The sequence below is a fragment of the Nothoprocta perdicaria genome, unplaced genomic scaffold (assembly GCF_003342845.1).
Source record: "Nothoprocta perdicaria isolate Ctin4 unplaced genomic scaffold, notPer1 scaffold_210, whole genome shotgun sequence".
NCBI lineage: Eukaryota > Metazoa > Chordata > Aves > Tinamiformes > Tinamidae > Nothoprocta > Nothoprocta perdicaria.
In genome coordinates, this window is record NW_020455317.1 from 489,798 (window position 1) to 512,390 (window position 22,593).

Consider the following 22,593-nt stretch of genomic DNA (forward strand, 5'->3'; position numbering starts at 1 on the left):
CAGCTCACCTCCAGAAGCAAGCCATGCCAAGAGAAGGTGCAAGAATCCCCTCCTCCCTTTTCCCAATAAACATTTACAGAATAATTTGCTCATAGGGAAGTTTCTTGCTCATCCCAAGAAACTGGGAGCTTGGATGATTGCCAGCTGGAGGCATACACTGACGAGCAAATCACATAGATAAATATTCAAATCTGTGACAAGATCATGCTGCAAAAATTAATGCATTATTTCCTCACAACAAATCTTAATGCTATGGGGCACACAAGCACATTACAGTGAAGCCCAACTCCTCTGACTAAATGGATCTCCAAAAAGAACTGGTTAAAAGTGAGACTTCCACCAAGATTTGACAAGAGAGGTACTTGGCACAACAATCTCGTGGTTGGAACAGAATGAATTCCTCACGATTTTCCACAAGAATAAAGAAGTCCTTAAAGAAAATAATAATCCACATCTGGAAATGCTCAATGCTACAGTGAGCAATACAGATGTAGAACTTCATAGCCACTATGGGACTGCAAGAATTGCAAAAGTTTGCTACATTTTTCTTTAAAAGTACTAGGAGTTCCGCAGAGGAATTTAGTGCTTAGCATACAGTAGTAGATTTTAAAAACTACAGGCCCCTCTTATTTACTCACACAGAAAAACATTCAATAGCCTATATTTGTTCAGAAGGACAAGACAAGCAACAAACTGCATTTATCTAATCAGTTAACTGCTTTTAAACATAGTCTTGAAAAGATCAAATTCTATTTTTCTCTCTATTTGATTACATCAATTAGTGTATGTAGCTTTCAAGAAACCATAGCAACATGTTAGTCAGATACTATAAGTTATAATCAATAGCTAGAAATAGCAATTACAGAAATGGTTGTTACATAGTTTTACAGAATTGGCCTATTTCAGTACCATTTAATTTCCTCAACATTTATTCTGAACCGTTACAGTCATAGCATCACCACATTATAGACTTTTAGAAAATGTCATGTGTGTCATGATAAATTTAATCTTAATGAAAAATAAAAAGAAAAAAGAAACATAGCATTATCTTCACTGATTACTTAAAAAGGAGGAAAAAAAAGAAAAGAAAAATAAGGAAAAAAAATATCACAACCCCCCAAAACTCTAGAATAAAACATACACTCTCAACAGTCAAAAGATGACAAGGAACCTCACAACAGCAGCTGAGTATGATGATCGTGAAGAAAAAAACCCTGCTGTCCAGGGCACCACAAAAAACCACAACATCTGCCACAAAAAGCCTGCAGCTTAGACTTAACTTCACGGTTCAATACATATTTTCAGGAAAAGAGTTGATTAGTCTTTTCAAGGGTATCGCCCATTAGCTGCCTCAGATCATGCTMGACAATTCTATAAAAATGTAAACATTTACAATAATAAGGATTTCAGGAAGAAATTAATCACAATTCCTTTTAGTCATTCACACAGGTTTCATGAAAACATAGTCCCTCCTCCTGCATGATATAATTATTTTTTTCTAGAGCTCTGGATGAGATAAATACTTCCATCGAATCTGAGCAATGGTGAAAGAAATGTGCTGCAAAAATATTTTCCAATAAAGAAAATGTTTTCAGGTACAATTTATGAGGAAGCAGGCTTCTCAGGAGCTAGTGAGGGCATCCTTTTCAGCTTTATAACTAAGATCAAATCTAAAATTTGCATTTAAAGAAGTTATTCAATCTATTACCTATGAAAAAATGAATTATAAAAATTATAAGAATGTGAGAGATAAATATAAAGTAAATTTTATTTTTCATGGGATGTTGAATACAGAATGGGTTAACATGAGGATGAGTTTTCGCTGTCCCATGGAATCTTAACAGAATGATACAGATGCTCCAAATTTCCTACATAACTGAACTTCATTCTTAAAAATAATGAAAAAATATTTTGAAAATCATTAACAACAACCTATCTCTCTATATGATTAGTACAGTCTTCCTCTACAGCTTTACCAAAATCTRAAAGTCGATGTCTAACACTTATCCGTCTTCTGCCTTTGAGGGAACATTAGCCATCTCAAGCCCATTAGCACACCACTCATAATGAAGAGCTACAGTGGAATCCACTCATACACCAGCAGATGGGATGGTCTTGCAATGAATGCRCTTGGACTCAAGAATTAAATTCATTATGGAACTACAGATTCATATGACTAAAACATAGACTGTCTTCACGCATATCTTAAGAAATATATCACCTTCCCTCTGTTCTAAGTGAGAACAGGTGTTTATCCACATTTATTCTAACTACATCARGATAGAACCATTTGTGCTAAGTTTTATCTCAACAAGAAAACTGGTAAATATTTCTGCTATTAGTTAGACTATGAATTTTACCAGTGAAGAACAACCATTGTGGAAGGGCAATTTTTGGTCAATTTTACCTGACTGATAGTGAACTAATTCTTTATTTTAAAATTTTATAGGTATACAAGCAGGTGTAAAAATTGAGAAACAAAAGTAACTGATATGGTGATCACGCTTTCAGCGAGAGGTAGACAAAGGAAACTGACAAATGTGTGAAAGGAACATGGAAGGAAGGTGTGGAAGGGAAGTAGGGAAATATATGTGGTAGAATATTCAGGTAGAACAGGAAAATATGGGTGAAATATATACTCTGTCTGTTCAAACCCGTTCAGTGGAAAWGCCTTTAAAACAGTTGTACTAGTCACTAGAGTCTGGCCAGTTTTAGCTCCTGCAGAAAAGCAAAAGCATTTTGGAAGATCAGTACAGCAATCTTATTCAGATCTTATTTTACCATGAAGCACTTCAAGTGATTTGGTAACACAAAGCATTCTGAATTTGTAAATACATTTAAAGTAGTGACAAGTTTTTAAGAGTTTCTTAGACAAAAGATATACAAATATGATTTTTATAACGTAAAAATGTAAGAATACTCATTAGTGTTTTATCATAAAAATGACACCATATAAATCTGACTACATTGAAAGTATGCAAACCAGAAGTAAAAAGCATGCATCCTGCTTTCCACACCTGGCTTTTAAAGAATTTAAAACTTGGATTCTTTCCCTGCTGGTAAAACCATTAATTAAAATAGTTTCATTGCTTCTTTGCTATCTTGAAATACTAAAGAGAAAACTAAATTTAATTTTTTTTAATTATGTTATCATCATATCCCCATTTTACTGTGCACTGGACTTTTTCCACATTTAACTTTATTTTGAATTTCTTACTTTTGGATTCTGATTCTGAATTAAATCCTATCTAAATTGCCAGTACCCATTCTTAAATCCTAATTCCACTTTCACAGGATTTTTTTTTGTTCAGAAATTTGTTACAATATTACTGTCTTTAAAGCAGTTACAAATCAGACAGCTATACAAGTATTTACATCTAGAACAGCTCCAAGAACAAATTACATTCTGAAGAGTCTATTATTTACAATTTTGATGTAATTAGTTTAAATAATATCATCTTTTTGAAATCCACAATATAATCCTCAACTATCCAAGACTTTCAACAAGTTAAAAACCACAGTGTAGAGGAAATAACATTGCTCTGAATTATTAGGAAAATACCATACTCCATTTAAAGTCCTTTAAGAAAAGGAAAATAAAGCAACAATACAAAAGAAAGACATTTGCTTTGTGTAAAGCTAAGCAGTAAAAAGAACAAAAGAAATCCCCATTACCCGTGCTGGACTAACTCCAGCGGTGCTGGCAGTCAAGACATCATGTTGTGATTCGATAATATTTTTAATCTTCAAATCCCAGTTTTCTACAACTTCCTCTACCGCTCGACAGAAAGGATCCCCATTGCTTCGGCCTTTTATCAAATGCATCTTCACTGTTGACAGAATTTGCCCCCCTGCAATTCTGAGAAAAGGCATGGGGTCATCTCCACATTAATCTTGGCACTACTTTAATATACCTATTAGCATTGAACATAGGCAGTATTCATAGTTAATCAAAGCTCTTCAGAGAATAGCTTTGATCTTGTAAACAGCAGTGTAGAAGTATTGTGCAACATAATAGTTTACTAAAAAAATAAAGATTATAAAAAAGGTAATGAATTCAGCACTTAGTAATACTCAGAGATACAAAACAAAATCAAGTTTACTAAAAAAAATAAAGATTATAAAAAAGGTAATGAATTCAGCACTTAGTAATACTCAGAGATACAAAACAAAATCAACTTTTCCATAAAAGTTCAAAGAAAAGCTTTTAAAACCTGTATATTACTGCAATGTTCATAACTCTGAACATGAATGAACTTGATTGATTATACTGTTTTCTTTTAAATTACATGGAGAGAATGAGGCCCGAGACCTTGTTGTTTTGGGTTATCCTGGTTGAACAAAACTATTGTAAATAAATTAGAAAACCTGAAGCTAACTCAAAACTTCTTTGACTTCTTTCAGGTACTCAAACCCAACTATTGCCGCACAATTCTCAGTTTCATTTTTTAAAGATTATTCAATTAATAATAGTAAAATACAATCTAATTCATGTTAGATTTGTGGGATCAGTTTAAAAAAAAAAGATTTTAAAAGATTTTGCTTTCCTAAAGTTTAAGCCTGATGTAAACACTAAGCCAGAAGAAGAGTCGCTATGTGAAGTCTCTCTGCACACAGGTCAAGAACTATCTCATCTTAGAAARGATAGTATAAAAAAGAGAAAGGAAAAGAGATGCCGGTGTGCCACTGCTCCAAAAAACATAGTTCAGCCTAACCGCAAGAGAATGAAAAGTTCAAGAAGGGGAAAAATAAATAAGCAGTGCAAGCTGTCAAGAGGTAAGAAGAGAGCATTGCTGAAGAAATTTCTTAAGAAATTTGTCTCAGAGATACATATAGGAACTGTAGCCAAGCCTCCTGATACTTCTTGCCAAACTGCTTTATTTCCCTCTGCCCTTAACTGACACTTTCCAAAATAATACCCTCAAATAAGAGAAGTATTGTATTAACAAACCAGCATCTGCTCCAGAAAAACTGCATTGAACTTAGAATTCAGTGAGAGAAACGAGTAGGTGAACAGACTGACCGAAGATAACTATTTCTGCATCAGTCCTTTCTGCCTACAGAAATCTGGAGCTTATGTRTAACTATAATTTCGACACATTTTATATACTAGCCTAGAAGAACATAGATCATTCTATGCAGTGCTGATCATTAGTTGATTCATGTAATTGTGTCCTTAASCGCTATGTAGCAAATACAATTTTTGATTACATTGTAGCTTTTCACCAAAGATAAAATCTTGATAATAACACATTCCCTATGATTATTTTTTTTGCCACTACTACCCAATGCCAACTAAGGATATGTGCTATTAGAAGTAAAGTTCATTTAATCTCTTTCTTCCCATATTCCCTCTTCTTTTCCAGGAAAGGGTTCCAGTTCCCCATTCAGATATACACAGTACTAGCTGGAGCAAAGAAAAGGAAAAGTTTATTCATACTTCAGCTAGAATTCATATAAACAGGCCAAGGCATAAAWTGCTGATCTAATGTGTGTGTGGATTAGGACTGAAACACTGTGCCATTTTACACCAGGATATGTTATAACTGAATACGCTATGTTGTGAGGCTTGGGTTTAGTCTTGAAAATATAAAATGTTGAATCCACTTMATTTGTGTTATTTCGTAATTACTCCAAAGTTTCCTATAGAAAATTCTAATCAATCAAGCCTTACAGCTTAAAAGCATACACTCAATCCAGTCTGAATAGGAATGGTATTCTTCTAACAATTATACATGCCATCTACAAGGCACAAGGAGAAGGCTATGGCACTGTCCAAGTTCATTTAATTCTTTCTATGGTAGAGGAACACCTGACAAGACAATTCATTGCATCTAAAAACATATTTCTACCTTAAAGAAGGAATTAAATTAATCCAATAGTAAATATATATATATATTTTAATAATAAGTGTCCTGAGAAACTATAGGATATARCTGTAGGATATGTAGTAGGAAGGATATGTAAGAAGATGAACTAAAATTATGGAGATAAAGAAAATGAGACTAAAAAGTACAATTTATGTTTAATAAAAACAAACATCATGCCAGGTTATTCTGACACAATGATTTTCTGTGTTCACATTACTAAGACAATTAGCTAATCAGTTGAATTTAACTGAACTGCAAATATTTGACATAGTGCGATATAGCAGTTTTGCATACAAACTGAAGGAAGTGAAAAACTTACCCAGCTCACAATTCCTAGCAGGTATGATAGCAGCAAAGATTTATTTTGAATATGGAATTACATGGATGAAATGCCTTTAGCTTAATCTATTTTCATCAGTCATGCTGATGTAAAAAATAAGAATTTTACTTTTTCCTAATTGTCAAAAAGGACCAAGAAGTCTACTTGAATTTGAGAACCAAGTAGGTACATTAATGGAAGCTGTGACATTTCTCTAAGAGAATGAAGAAGAGGMTGCTGGCACAAAATAGTCTAGAAGAAAATGATTCATTCTCACTTCTTTAGCCTTTTAAGGACTTCCCATTATTGAAAGAGGACTCCTATTAAATCTCATCAGCATCTGTCACTTACCAAAATAATAAACACTATAGGATAGTAAGAGGGATCTCTTTTGTTTTTATTTAAGGACAAATAAAAGCGTTTATGTGATAAGTATGTCCACAGCTATTCCTGTCTACGAAAACGACAGAAATGACTGAAGAAACTATTTTAGAATCATTACAAAGCTTAACAAAAACAACCACAGAACACACACACAGACACACATCTTTAAAGTTATCATCACCACCTATTGGCAAGGACTGTTCAGAGCCAAAGCCCAGATCTGAGAACAARGCAGTTATCTTCCATGGACTGCTCCCATCCAACCAAGTCCCTCACAGCATCCTCTTGGACAAGCTCCAGAAGTGTGGGTTAGATGAGTGGACCGTGAGGTAGATTGAGAACTGGCTGGATGGCAGAGCTCAGTGAGTGAGGACCAGAGGCGTACAGTATAGTTTGCAGATCTTTAGTTAGCGGTGTCCCCTAGGGGTCAGTCCTCGGTCCAGTCCTGTTCCATTTATTTATCAATGACCTGGATGAAAGGATAGAGTGCCCTTTGAGCAAGTTTGCTGATAATGTGAAACTGGGAGGAGTAGCTGATACCCCAGAGGGCTGCGTTGCCATCCAGAGAGACCTGAACAGACAAGAMAACTGGGCAGTGAGAAACCTCATGAAGTTCAACAAGGGCAAGTGCAGGGTYCAGCACCTGGGGAGGAATAACCCCAGACACCAGTACAAGCTGGTACTGACCTTCYGGAAAGCAGCCCTGCAGAGRAGGACCTGGGTGTCATGGTGGACAACAAGTTGACCATGAGGCAGCAGTGTCCCAGTACAAGAGGGATGTGGAGCTGCTGGAGAGAGCCCAGCGCAGGGGTACAAGGATGATCAGGGGCCTGGAACATCTGCCCTATGAGGAAAGGGTGAGAGAGCTGGGTCTGTTCAGCCTGGAGAAGAGAAGGCTGAGGGGGGACCTGATCAGTGTCTATAAATACCTCAAGGGAGGCAGTGAGGAGGAGGGGGCAGCCTCTTCTCAATGGTGGCCACTAGAGGAAACGGCCACAAACTGAAGCACCAAAAGTCCCATAAGAACTTAAGGAAAAAATTCTTAACAGTGAGGGAGCATTGTGACAAGCTGCCAAGAGAGGTTGTGGAGTCTCCTTCTCTCGAGATCTTCAAAACCTGCTGGACGCAGCCCCGTGCCATGTGCTCTAGGTGACCGTGCGTGTGCAGGCGGATTGAACTAGATTATCTCTAAAGGTCCCTTCCAATCTTAATGATTCTATGATTCTGTAAGTGTGTAAGTTGTGTAAGTTGACGAGTGCACGGTGCGGTGGATCGAGGGCTGGCTGGATGGCAGAGCTCAGAGGGTGGTGATAAATGGGGCCGAGTCCACTTGGAGGCCTGTGGCCAGTGGTGTCCCCCAGGGGTCAGTGCTGGGCCCAGTGCTGTTCAACTTGTTTATCAATGACCTGGACGAGGGCACGGAATGCACCCCGAGCAAGTTTGCAGATGACACCAAGCTGGGTGGAGTGGCCGACACTCCGGAGGGCTGTGCTGCCATCCAGAGGGACCCGGACAGGCTGGAGAGTTGGGCAGAGAGGAACCTCATGAGGTTCAATAAGGACAAGTGCAGGGTCCTGCACCTGGGGAGGAATAACCCCAGGCATCAGGACAGATTAGGGGTGGACCTGCTGGAGAGCACCTCCACGGAGAGGGACCTGGGAGTCCTGGTTGACACTAAGTTAACCATGAGGCAGCAGTGTGCTCTCGTGGCCAAGAAGGCCAATGGGATCCTGGCCTGCATCAGCAGGAGTGTTGCCAGCAGGTCRAGGGAGGTGATTCCGCCCCTCTACTCAGCTCTGGTGAGGCCGCACCTGGAGTACTGTGTGCAGTTCTGGGCACCCCAGKATARGAGGGAYGTRGAGCTTCTSRAGAGGGTCCAGAGAAGGGCAACCAGGATGATTAAGGGAATGGAACATCTGTCGTACGAAGAGAGGCTGAGTGAGCTGGGCCTGTTTTCTCTGGAGAAGAGACGGCTCAGAGRGGATATGATTAATATGTATAAGCTCAGGAAGGGAGAATGCAGGGAGGAAGGGGACAGACTGTTTTCACTGGTGGCCAGCGATAGGACGAGGGGTAATGGCCACAAGCTGAAGCATAAGAAGTTCCGTCTCCAGGTGAGGAGCAACTTCTTTCCTGTTAGGGTGACAGAGCAGTGGAACAGGCTGCCCAGGGAGGTTGTGGAGTCTCCTACTCTGGAGGTCTTCAAAACCCRCCTGGATGCCACCCTGTGCCACATGCTGTAGGTGTGCCTGCTTGAGCAGGAAGGTTGGACTAGATGATCTCTAGAGGTCCCTTCCAACCTTAAATATTCTGGGATTCTGTAAGTCCAACAGAGGCCAGTAGCAGCTCATCTAGGATTGACCAGGGAATCTGCGGCACGAGAGCTAGAACCAAGACTCCGTTCCTGTTACAGTGCTGCATTCCAACCACCCAAGCAAATGAAGAAAAGCTCCAAACACCAAGTAGAGTGGAGATTTACAGGCAATGGAAAAGGCAACAAGAGCTTAAGCATTACATGGCTGAAGAAAGTAAATGAGTGACTGTTGTTGAATGACATAACTGATTAAATGACAGTGGGCAGATAAAACTGAGGTACTTGATGCCTCAAGTCTTCTCCAGCAAGGTCTTCCTGGCCTTTTTGCTTAAACAAAAATTTCACATAGGAGAAGAACTACCTGCAGTGGATGAAAACCAAGTCAGGGATTACTGAGAATACTCATACAAGTCTGTGGGACTAGACAGGCGGCATCCAAGAGTATTAATAAAACTGGCTGATAGGCCATACTCTAGCACCTTTGAAAGGTCACGCAGATTAGAAGAGGTGACTAATAACTGGAAAAAAGAAAATGTTGTACCAAAACAAAACAAACAAGAAGTCTGGGAAACTAGAGGTCTATCAAGCTTCACTTTAGTTCCTAGGAAAATCATGCAAGCCACATTAGAAGATATTCCTGGTCATGTAAAGAACATAGTGACTTGTAACAGCATGGATTTATTGAAATTAAATATGCCAAAATGGCCTGTTTGCCTTCTATAAAAAAATGACTGGAACTGAGGACAAAAGGAGGAGTACAGATGACAATGACTTGTTGTCAACTTGTCAATGACAAGTTCAAGCAAAACTTTCAAAAGCTTTCAACATGTCAAACAGTATTCTCACATCCAAGTTCAGATCCTATGGTCTGTCCATTTACTGAATGAGTAAAATCTAAAAAATTCAGAGAGCAGCAGTTATGTTAAGTGACTAATATGTTTATGTATGGGTRACTGTTAAATGGAGTACCATAGGGGTCTATCCTGAGACCTGTCCTACATAGCAGCTTTGTTAGGGACCTGGAAGCAGTGACCAAGTGCATGCTCAAGTTTGCATGTGACACCAACTTAGGTGAACAGTTAATATGCTTGATGATTGCCATTCAGTGGAACTGGGACTTAAACACACTGGAGGAATGGACTGAGAAGAACTATATGAAATTCAACAGAACATGCAAAGTCTTGCTCTCAGAAATGGATCTTTAAGTGGTAATGGCTGTGGACTAGCCCTGTAGAAAAGGATCTTGGGCTCTTGGTGAGTCAGAAATGGCAGCAAAGAAAACCAACAGTATTCTTGCCTGCACTGACAGTAACACAGTCCGTAGTTTGAAGAATGTGATAATCTCTCTCTAGTCAGAGAATTTAGACACTTTAGAATACAGCACCCAGTTTGGAGCCTCACAAAGCAGAAAAGACACTGATAAACTGAAGCAAGTGAACATCAAGAAGGGCAATCAAAATGGTCAGAGGACTGCTACATATACTCTGTGAGCAATCAGCTTGCTCAGCTTGGAGAAAAGGGTACGTAGAGGTAGACAGACAAATTCTACCAGTGCAGGCGGAGGTTCCAGGAGAGCTGGTTGACATTTCAAATATCACCTCCATTCAGTTCAAGAACTGTCCAGCCCAATCAAAAAAAAAAAAAAATCAAGCAAAGGCAGCAGGAGGCCTGTATGAGTGAAGGAAGCTACAAACAACCTCAAACATATGAAAGATGAAAGCAGGAAGAGATGACCTGGGAGAAACAGACAGATACTGTCCAAATGCACAGGTATCAGGTTAGGAAAGTCAAAGCTTTCTGGAGCTGAATCTAGCAAGGGACAAGAGCTTCTATAAACACACAAGTAACAAAAACAAAACTAATGGGCCTGCCACTGAATGGGGCTTAGGACTGTGTAATAAAGGACATGAAAACGGYCAAGATACTCAGTGCCTTCTTCATTTCAGCCTTTATTGGCAAGACTAGCCTTCAGGAATCCCAGGTCCCTGAGAACAGAGGGAAAGCATGGAGCAAGGAAGACTTGCCTTCTGTTGAGGGACATCAGGCTAGGCTACAATTTACATGCAGAAATCCATGATTTGTAKAAGATTTGTACATCCTGATGGGATGCATTCATAAGTCCTAAGGAAGCTGGCTGGTGTCAGCCCAAGGCCATTTCCGATCATCTTTGAAAGGTCCTGAAAGGATCTAGGGGACTGGGAGAAAGCCAAAAATCACTTTTATTTTCCAGAACGGCAAGACAAAGGATCTGGGGAAATAGAGGTAAATCCTGATCCCTCAAAAGGTAATGGAATAACTCATTCTGGGATTCGCTTCCAGGCACGAGGACAAGGAGATTGTAAATAGTCAACACAGAGGCCCCTTACAACCCCAGCTATTGTGTGATTCTGTAAACACCTGCAAGGAGAAAATTCAGAAGATGGAGCCAGGCTCCTCGCAGTGGTGCTTGATGGGAGAACAAGAGAGGTCTCAATTGGATACAAAGAAAACGTTACTATGAGAACATGAAAGCAGTGGAACAGGTTGCTCAGAAGAGACTCTGCAGTCTCCATCCTTGGAGGTTTTCAAGACTCAGAGATTGGGCCTCCGGTAATGTAGTCTGACCTTGTAACTAACATTGCTTTGAGCAGGATGTTTGACTTGAGACTTCCTGAGATCCCTTCCAGCCTGAACTATTCTATGATCCTAAATTCAGAGTGCTACATATGCTGCTTTGCACATGCACATACCTCATGTTAAACTTCAGTATGCAAGACTAAGGCTGTGTGAATGAATCCCAAACATCCAGCCCAAGACCACATCATGTCTCTATCTTTCACATCGGTACTATATCTTCATATGTAATCACAGCTTCACAAAGGCAAAACATAAGAGAAATGACATTTCCCCTGTCGGTGAATGCTCAATGCATTAATCCACATGAATACTCGAGGCAAGCTATATAACTCCTAAAAGTCCCTATGAACTATTGCTCATAGGTCTGACATGAAGACCCACTCCAAAGCGTCCCACTGGCTCCTTCATGCTTAGATTGCTACTAGTGTCAGCTGTGCAATAGTGGCACCTAGTGGTTAGTGCTTACAGCGAAGTCAGAGACCAATTCGGGCCGGGGGGAGTACCACAGAACTAACAAGGGCAGCCTTCAAATGGACAAATGACTTTCCATTACTTGGTTTTAAATCATATATAGATTTTGCAAACTTGGCAGAAATGCCATTACAGAAAAGTTCTTTCTGAATGCAAGAAGCCTTAATATTTGCTCTGAAAGAGAAGGACCCAGAATGATGGATGGACGTTTCACTTTTTCATTTATACCATCGGAAGTGTTCAAATCCTAAGGTGTATAATCATCACCCACTTTGGCCGGGTAATATTGGTATGTTTCTTGTCAGGAAACAGGCACAAGAATTAGCTCCCCATTTACTACATAAAGCTTGTCCAAGAAAGTCTAGTAAACCTAAAGCTATTTACAGATTTTAAGAAGTCTTATCCTTAAACTTCAAGGAACACTCATGCTACTGACTCTTGAAATTTCACCTATTTCTTCTTCAAGGCTTACACATCTGTAGGAGCAGGAGAGGCAGACCTCAGATGATTCAACATTCCAGAGAGTTCCAAGTATATTTAATACTCCCTGAATCTACTGAAGTTTGTTGTACCTCTGTAAGTAAACTGGCTTTGAAGCAGAAGTGCATTTTGTGCCACATTTGAGCCAATTTTTCATTTTTGTTAAATTTCCTCTCTATACTACAGCTTGCTACTGGAACTCAACAGAAGCCTTCTCATTCTAAACAGATAAAAACATACTTGGTTGTACTATATCTATTATGTTCAAACTGTTCTTAAAACATACCCCGTCATTGTCCAACATTCTGAATTTTATTTCTAAGTTTTCAAAGCAAAAGACGAAGGAAAGCAGATCAAGGAAAGTCTTTTTAATATGTGTTCCTGGAACATCAATAACTGAGACTTTCAATTATCAAGGAAGCAAACAATCAAAAATACTGTTTTTTTTTTTGCAATACAAGAAATACTGAGACCTGATTTGTACCTTGGCTAACCTCAACCTCAGAGAAACAGCAATGCCACACAGATAGGTTGCACAGTTTGGCTTTAAGTTTCTGAGTAGACTTCTAAAAACTAAGTAACTGAAAACTTTTGTTGTACTATTCCTTTCCTCCTACTTCTTAAGACTACAGTAGCTAAAGAGATTTCCTGTGTAAAACTGCTTCTTCTGGAGTTCATAATAACTGTCAAATCAAAGGCAAGACATACAGACAGTCCCCACTCACATCGCTTATTAAACATTTCAGAGGGAAAAAACATAATGGTTTATTTTTGTTCAACAATGTTGTTCATCAATTTTGTTCATCTAAGCTGTAACATAGTCCTTCAGTCTTTGAAAAACTTCAGCCTACTAGTGAAAACTTAATGGAAGAAAGACAATCGACTGAATGCTGCTTTAACCTACCCTCTGAGCTGCTACATATCAAACAAAACCTATAATAAGAGTACTTTACATCTCATGGTTACAAAACCTCTGTAGTGTCCAGCAACAGATACTACAAACAAAATACAAGTTCATCTGGTTTCTCTGTCGGTGATACAAACAAAAGGACTCAACTAAAGTTACTTACAACTAAACATTTATGTGCAACCTAAGAAATGGGGAAGGGAAGAAGTATTTCTGCCACAAAAAGGATAAACTGCTGCACATAGATATTTTTCCATTTCTTCTTTTTATAACTGTATGCTATAGACGCACTTTAAAMAAAGGAAAAGTATAAATCAAAGGATGTTGGGCCAAAAATTCGTTTCATCACAAAGATAGAGAGCACATCTCTAGCATCCAGGAGATTCAAATGAAAGCACAAAAGAAGCATAAGGAAAAAAAAGTAATCTAAACAATGATTTACTTAGTGCTTATGGTTTGCTTATAACATTTTGTTTTGAGATCCATGTGGATTAAACTCAATTCAAGCTTTAAAAATAAAACCTCTTTAACATTGAGGACAAGACTGCTATAGTTCATTTGCTGAAATTCTCTATAATGCTTAAGCAATGTTCATCTTTCTTTCTGTCCTAAAGCCAATGCCAGCACTTACCATTTGGAATTGCTACATTGTGCTCATGCTTCTCTCTAATTAACGTAACATTTATAAGGCATCCTAAAAAATAACCTCAGGACTCAAAAATATGTCAAATATTCAGTACTCAAAACCCGTAACTTCACAACAGCCCTCCCAAGAAGATTCCTAATGAGGTTAAATAACCCTGCTAATTGTCAGTTTTAATATCAAAGAAAGAAGTGCAACAATGAAGACTTCTTTGCCTAAGTACAGCAAGATTACGAAAAGGTGCCAATTATGAGTAACAAACACATCAGTTCATGTATTTATCTAACCAGGAAACTTTCTGGATGTTCATTTACAATAAGGATTGCAATAAATATAGGCACTGATTTGTTAAACTTTTTTACATTATTTGTTATCTTAAAAGTTTATCCTAATTGATCCTCCAAATATTTATATGTTCTGATAGAAAATTTAAGATGTAGAAATTTACTCTGAAATAATCTGTAAATAAATATTTAGATTTTATTCTCTTTTACACAGACATATGCACTTGGGAAGAAAAAAATTAAATAAAGCTCTCATGACATACAAATTCTATTACCTTGGATCCAAGACTTCACCAACAATTTCTTCCAACTTGTCAATAAAATYAATAAAATTTTTAAGCCCCTTTTCATGGCTTTTTAAAGGATCAAATAATGAAGTTGCATAGCTTTTTCCTCCAAGTTCTACTGTTCGGATAAAAGATGTTGCCATCTACCAACAGAAAAAAAAAATGTTTTGAAATATTAAACAGTAGTCCTATCTAAGACATTCTTATTTTGAAAAAGTGATCCTCTCTCCATGAGCATAGTATGCAAGCTAGCTGACAGCAGAAGTAAACTGAAACCAACAGAATGTCTCTTAATGATAAGATTTTTACATCTTGCCATAAATACTTGCAAGATTAATACTTAGAGTACAGCATACAAAATCCATAAAACAAATGAAAATGAACCAGCTAATTTGATGAGTTGCAAGTAAAAACAATATATCATCCAAAAAGACAGTTAAGGCTCCTATCACCATAGGCAACCAATTCTGAAAGTTTCCATATATTTCGTACATTATTATGACCTTGAAAATAAGAGATTCCCCTAACCCAGAACAAAGCAAAACATTTCAAATTTTAAGGCAGTCAGAATAGTTTCTAGTTTTTTTAGTTTCTCTAGAAAAATGACAACAAAAGTAATAATCCATTATGATTGACATAGACACTGTAATGCCAATTCTACAAATAAATTTTACTTTCAGACTATACAGTTAAATTACAAAGCTCTTAAGGACTGGAAAAAGTACAACTGAGATTACTCTAGCAAAGAAGGTAAGCCTGCACGTATTCCTGTCTTTGTGTTGAAGATTTCCTGTGGATAAAGTATGGTTCATAGGACCTTGCCTTCCCAATGGAAAAATATTTTGGCTTTGCAAGACTCTCCAAGACATGGATGCCAGAAAATAAGATTCCTTTACACAGTAGAGAAGCTTCTCCTTTGGCAACTCTAAGAGGTAAGCAATTTAGTCCAAACACAAGTKTTTTTTTCATTTGTTTGGTTGCTTTTTTTAAACAAACACAACAAAAGCAACTGGAACTTAAATAATTAATCCCGGAATTGAGATTTCACACATTTATTCATATATATAATATATTGATATTATTGACTAAATATGAACATATTTATGAGAATGAGAATTCAAATCTGAGAATGCAGTTGGATTGCTGTCATCTGTTACACACAGCCCACTGTGCATGCAAAATCTGATTCTTTTGAATATCAGAGACTACAATGGTTGAGAAATCACTCATGTAATTCAGATGTTTTTTGAAATAGCATCATGTTCACTATAACTGAATACGAATGCCCCTAACCCCAATCAGATTCTTCCAGCAAGTTTCATTTCAGATACATACCAGAAAAATTGACATTTTTCTCTCTTGGGAGACGTGCTTCAGGTTAGTAAAGGCTTCTCTACCAAGTCCTCTGTCAGGAACATTTAGAACATGAGCCAACGCCAGATCATGCTTAGAATTCACCAACAAGCTTAAATACGAATAAACAAACTTCTTTGCCAAGTGTGCCAGCTGCATAAGAAAGCATCACACTAATTAGTCATCACAATGCTAAATTGTGCTCTATTTTTTAAAAAGCTAATACACACTAATAAGACTTCCAGAAAAGTAAGAATTTCACCTTGCATAATTTCAAAGCAATCCTCTAAGTATGAGCATTCTAGAAGTACTAATTGAAGCAAATATGATGAATGTGCATTAAAATTTACATATACCATATTGAATATTCACAAAATATTTGTATGATCTCCAACTATTAAAATTGGCCATAAATATGTATTTTGAATTTTCTACTTCAAACTATCTTCAAAGATAGTCCTCATCTATCCAAAGGCAAAAATATTAGCAAAAGTAAATCACATAAAGATTTGCCACCAACTTCAATTAGGACAAGATTTTAGACACTCCTCCAGCCACACCTCAGATTTCTTCACTTTCATTCTTACCCCTCCTCAGCCTCAAAAATCACAGGAATTTAATCATAAAAACTCCACTGCATAAAACTTAACATCAAAATTATTTTTGCTATATCGGATGCAGAACACTGCCACAAACAGTCCAGAATGTAAGAATTTCAATTTCGTCACATATACATTACTATTTATGAAAGGAAAGATAATCTAAAAACCTACGTTTCACTTAAAAGGAAATATAGAATAAAAAATGTAGACAGTCAAAAAAAAGTTAGTCTGCAGTCAAAAAAAAAAGAAAGAAAAGAAGGAAAAAGAGAGCAAGAAATATTTTTATTACACATGGCAAGGTTTTATCACTAAGTAAACCATATGGTTGTTGTAGTAGGATTATCTACCGAAGAACCATAGTAACAAACACATAAGCTCCAAAAAAACTTTTGCTTTGGAGCAACCTGGTGTGAGACTCTCTGGAAGATGTTTGCTTGCTTATTCAGTCCTATTTTCTGAACTGTATGCAAGAACTCTGCTGAAACTGCCTCTTATCATGAAGATAAGGGTCACAAGTCTGGAAATGACAAACATTCTAGTATTTCAGGCACTTGTTAAACAGTTTCCTGAGATTCTTGTTTTAGGGTACTGAGAAAGTCAGAAAAGAGAATCCAGTATTCCCACAAAGTCCTCTACTGGGACAGAGAGATCTTGTTTGCTTTGCTACAATTACCAACCCTCTTGCTGTTAAGATTTCTTCTGTATTTAATGGACTATGAACTTATAAGTTCCAGCCCAAGAAATTTACTTTGCTTATCACCTGTATGCAGCATTAAGCAAATCATTTGGCTCATAGTGAAGGCAGCATTTTAAAGACAAATAGACTTGCAAATTTATTTATTTRTTTTTATTTCCCCTGGTATTTCCAGATGGATTAGTCTACATTAAGGGGCTACTATTGCAGGGCTAATTTCCACAGTGCAAGTGCATGCTCTTAGCCTTGTGCACACACCTGCAATACATAGAAGCAGCAAGAGTTGAAATATACATGCACTACTTTAATCCAGCAATTTGACTAGGAACAACTGAAAAAAGAAACCGTGTTATATTCCAACTTGTGTTACTTTTTGCGTATATACAGAACAGTACAAAAAATGAAACAGCTTTTACCTTCACATTTTCCTGGTGCTGTCTGTTGACTGGTGTAGAAGCAGGAGAGATAACTGAATCATTATTTTCTGGTACATTCATTACACCAGAAATAAATTCCAACATTTGAACCTTTAATAAAAAAATGAATAAGCTTAAATCTGAAAATGAGTGAAAAGTAAAAGTAGTATTTAAAGCTAGCAAAACTACAACTTCCTCCAGTCTGCTACTGCTTTGAAGTTAGAACAGCTTCTACAAGCTACTTTTTTCGTCTTTGAAAGTAGAACTGTTTTAGGAGAGCAATGATGTACAGTATTGAAATTAATTAAAAAAAATCTTTTTAAGACATTTACTTTACACTAAACGCAGCTGCTTATCTTTGGGCAGAGTTTTAACACTCTGACACACTGTTTAGGATGAGTTTATTAATCTTCAAGTCCTCTATCTTCCATATAACAATAGCAAAAAATATTCAGCTTTCCTACTTCAGTCCTTCTGGTACTCTCTTTTATGTCTAATTATTATAAGATTGTTTGAGTATAGGGTCACGGAAGCTTTAAAGTAGGCAAGCTTGATAAAAGCCTCTGCAGGTCATCAACTCAGACTCTAGAGAAGACATTATACATGCTGCTTGGACAGCCTCTTGCAACATTTGACTGCTTTAATAATGAAAAGGTTTTTCACTCTTACTAGGGTTGGAAGGTAAACTCCGTGTTTTAATCATAATGTAAATAATAATTCATAGTATACTCGTAACTGATATTTTAGTGCAACTAATGTTCAGTGTTCAATTACTTTAATAACTTCGTATTAAAACAACCATTCAATTGAATATGATACAAATTTGGAAGATGAAAGAATAGTACTTAAGTTATGTTCACAAATGAAAAAAGTGCAGACTCTAAAAACATAGGTTCAAATAATGTGATATACTTATGCTTCTCTTAAACATATCTTAAATTAATACTTGCATTTTGATCTGATAGATCAGATTAAAAGAATTCATTATATTGCCACAGCCTAAGGATGGAAATTACACTACAATTTATCTAACCTATAGAATGGCCTTGCATACTGTGCTAGCAGAATATTTAAGTAACAAACTAACTATGAACATGGTTGACTGAGTGGAAGAACAATCTCTTTTGGTGACTGGAAAAATCTAAAATGGAACTATCTGCAGCATGGGCAGTTTTGTTTAAGAGTGTGGTAATTTTAAAGTAACAAGCATTACACACATTTTGATTGAATATCAATATTTAACCCAATCGACAACACATATGTTAATCACTAAGTGTTGTTCTACTTTTATCAAATCTCTACAGTCCATTTTTCAATTCTGTTCCTGAAATACAGGGATATTTTTAAAGAAAGCTATGAGATTCATCCATCATCCAGATAAAGAGGAAAAAAAATAAATGAATTTAAAAACCCTTTAAAAGATTTAATAATTTAAACCCTTTTTCCACTCATTTCTCTGCAGAAAACAAATATGAATAATTCAGTGTTTTTATTCACATTTTTAAAGTATCATAAATTCATATAGACATATATCAAATAACGTTGAAGAATAAACAAAATACTTACAGGGGTTATGCTTTCTTCTTCAGACACAAGCGCAAGTTCATAACACTTCTGATAAATGTCTATTAGATCTAACATATTACTGCTGGCTAAAAAGGTATCATAGGCTTTCTTTTGGTCAGCATAATTTTCAGGTTCTTCTGTGTCACCTGATAATCCCAATTTGTCATATAACAAGTATTTCCAAGTTTGCAGTACATCACTAAGTGATACTGTGAAATCTCCATGGTGCTAATATAACAGGAAAAAAAGGTAGAGGCATTGTTTTATATTCAGCATAGCTTAAAAGTAAGTTTGAAATAAGCATACCTATAGTTTTTTTAATACATTTTGAATCCTACAATCCAAATATGTAATCTAGTGTAATTTACTTGTAATCTTGCATGTAACTGAAGCTTTTCTACTGTCTTGGCGTTACCATTGTCTTTTGGAATGTGTAGTCTTTGATACTGATCTTTAAATAACAGGTTCATATATTGAACTTTACTCATGAGAAAATACATATTGACTTCAATACGACTAATGCATACCTGAAGTTAAGTATTTGCAGAAATATTTTTCAGCTTGGATGGCATTTGGTAACCCAGAGACAGCAAATATATCTCTATTAACCTGTTTCAAGTAGTACTTCTGGGAAAACATGTTCCATTACAAAAAAGAGTTTTTCCTACGTGAATATAATTATATTTTAGTATGAGGTAATTAGTATTGCATATATCCAACAAATACTGTAGACCAATAAAATGAAAAGTTCTATCAACATATATCTAATTATATACCTTATCAGTACCATAGCCGCATATATAGCATATGCCGCAAACTTAATATGTAGTTTCTGGTCCATTTTCCCTGCCAAAATGATTGCATTATATTCCTTTATAACTCCTACCACACTCACTTCAGAAAGGAAAAAGAATTACTGCTTGGTAGTAAATAAGGATCTTAAAGCAACAAGAACAAAAAAATCTGACAACCTTGAGAGGAAAGTTCTATTGATATTTGGTAGGCAGGAGAGAGGGAAAAAAAAAAAAAAGGCATCAATAGGAAGACCTAAAAATCATGCTGAATTTGCATATCAGTTTATCATACATTTTCAAAATGCTTATCTTAAAATAGTTGACAAACGCCTCTGCTATTTAACATGTAAAAGTTTGTCATGCAATTATGACTAAACATAATCTATAATGCTGTATGTATTCTTCCTTAGGAAGCAGAAATATGTAAAGAACTGAAGTTGTTAGAAATGGATTGGCTAGGGGGCTAGAAGCATTATCTCAGGGCAGAATGGCAAAGTAAGGTGAAGCAACTATAGCAGACGGGAACACATAGCAGAGTATGATTCAAAGAAGTTTAAAGCAAAATAAGCAAGGGAGCCGTGTGATTTGGGCCACAACTTGAGTAATGCGTTACTAAAAAAAGTGGGAAGCAAGTGAGGTACAAGCAGCTACCTCACCAAGGTGCAAGAAGAAAAGAACTTTATTGTTATACTTCAAGAAAGTATAGCCCTATTTTGCTCCTTAAATTGTCCTTTCTTCTTCTTTTTTTTTTTTTAACCAAATGATTCACAATTGAGAGTGGAGAGAGGAAAGTGGAAAAAATTAAAAAAATCACCTCACTGAACATCAGACACTAAGTTTTCCAGTTCTGGGATAGGCAGTGTCCACAAGAAACTGAAATACATCTGAACCTGTCCCTTGTTGCTGTCAGTAGAAGAGATAGATGTGATGTCAAAATTAAAAGGCTGTCACACTGAGGAAGTCAGAAACCCAATTTCTCTAAGCTATATACAGCAGTAGGCCGCAAGGGAGAAGGAGAGGAGAAGGGGAGGGGGCAGGAAAAGCAGCTGTTTTTCTGACTTTGTTCTGAAACAAATTCCTTCAGGAGTACCAAATTAAAATACTATTTTAATACAATCTCTGTAGATCCTTGGTCATATGAGGAAACATTTTGATTACTACTGCAAAAATATTTTAAATCCAAATAAAAATGCACTCTAGATATCAACTTYCATGATCAGATGACTAAGTGCTCACTGTGACAGTGTATTCTACCACTAACACAGTCAATTGTCAAGAGTCTGTGGTTTAAGGAGAGGAGAAAACGACGTAGTGTTTCGCAATAAGCATTAGTCAAATGTTCAATGCTTTTATTCCATGATAGACAACAGAAGGATTGAGTTTCATAGGCATAGAGATAGCAAAGCATTTTAAAGCCTTGACTATTCTTTTTATTTTGGACGTACTGCCAACTTTCTAGAGCTAACTCTATTACAAAGCAGCTTGCCCTTTGCTAAAAAAGTTGTTCCAAAAGAGTCCTATGTATTTTTGAGTACCATGTCCTATCCTAGCAAATAGGAGGTCACTAATTACTTTCAAGACTTCAGTGTTTAACCAGCATCCAGGAGTTGCCTCTAGCTCTATTTTTTCAGGCATGGTTCTAGACTGCAGTATTCATGTTTGGCACTGTTCTTGACTTGGGAGATTCTACAGTCCAGCAATCTTTACCAAGTCCTACTGAGCSCTGCTTACATGCATATGCTGTCTGATGAGTAACAGGAGGGTTCCCAAACTGTGGAATATTAAGAGCACTAAAGTAGGATAAAACATATTTTGGAATAAGTTTCCAATTCCAGTGAGAGCTGATAGCACTGCAGGAAGGTTTAGAAGCTGGCTTACAAATGCAAGGGCATCTAACATTTGTTACATTGTTATCTGCCAGAACCAAAGCCAGTGAAATTCTGGGCCAAGAACTCCGCATTAAAAAAACTTTTTTAGGCAGAGGGAGRGCAAGTGGGAAAAGCAAAAAGCATCCAGGCCAAGTAGAGGAGAGGGATGGAGTAACACTGTACTGTTCAAGGAGAACTRGAAGCTAAACTATGTATGGAGCAGTAAAACAGTAAATACTTGCAAAACATTTAGAAAGTAAAAAATTTGCCCAGCTAAGCAATAAACTCTACTATTCCCAATAGTGTTCTTAGTTTGTGTTGAAATCAACACTATCAACTTTTCTGATAATAAAAATAAGATAGGAATTTTAGGATCCTCTCCTTAGTATCAAAAAAATCTTGTTTCCTGTCCCAACCCACAAAAGGGAAATCTAAAATATAACAGAGGGGTTGGGGAGTTGAAATTCTATTGACAGGCCAGGCAGGCATGTGCTTAAAGATTTAAGTGGAGGAAGCAGTGACAGCAGTGACAGTGATATCCACAGCACAGGAATACAAGAAGCATTATCTCAACTATTTATTATTTGGTCTCACATGATAYGGCAAAGACAGCAAAACAGTTTCAAGAAATATTCATGGCTTCAGTCTTTGAATCATTGAAACRGCATCTCTCGTAAGCATTACTGTAAGATGTTGCAAGCAAAATATCAACAGTTGGTAGCATT

General features: G+C 36.9%; 1 protein-coding gene across 1 annotated transcript in view; it reads right to left on the reverse strand.

Moving 5' to 3' along the window:
• Window positions 1-22,593, reverse strand: part of PARPBP (PARP1 binding protein) — a 36,442-nt gene that overhangs the window by 12,162 nt on the left and 1,687 nt on the right. The window contains exons 2-6 of the mRNA XM_026038511.1: window positions 19,207-19,434; window positions 17,641-17,751; window positions 15,911-16,081; window positions 14,564-14,718; window positions 3,676-3,859 (exon numbers count right to left, since the gene is read on the reverse strand). Of these exons, the coding sequence (XP_025894296.1) occupies window positions 3,676-3,859; window positions 14,564-14,718; window positions 15,911-16,081; window positions 17,641-17,751; window positions 19,207-19,434 (849 nt within the window). The remainder of the gene's footprint in view (window positions 1-3,675; window positions 3,860-14,563; window positions 14,719-15,910; window positions 16,082-17,640; window positions 17,752-19,206; window positions 19,435-22,593) is intronic.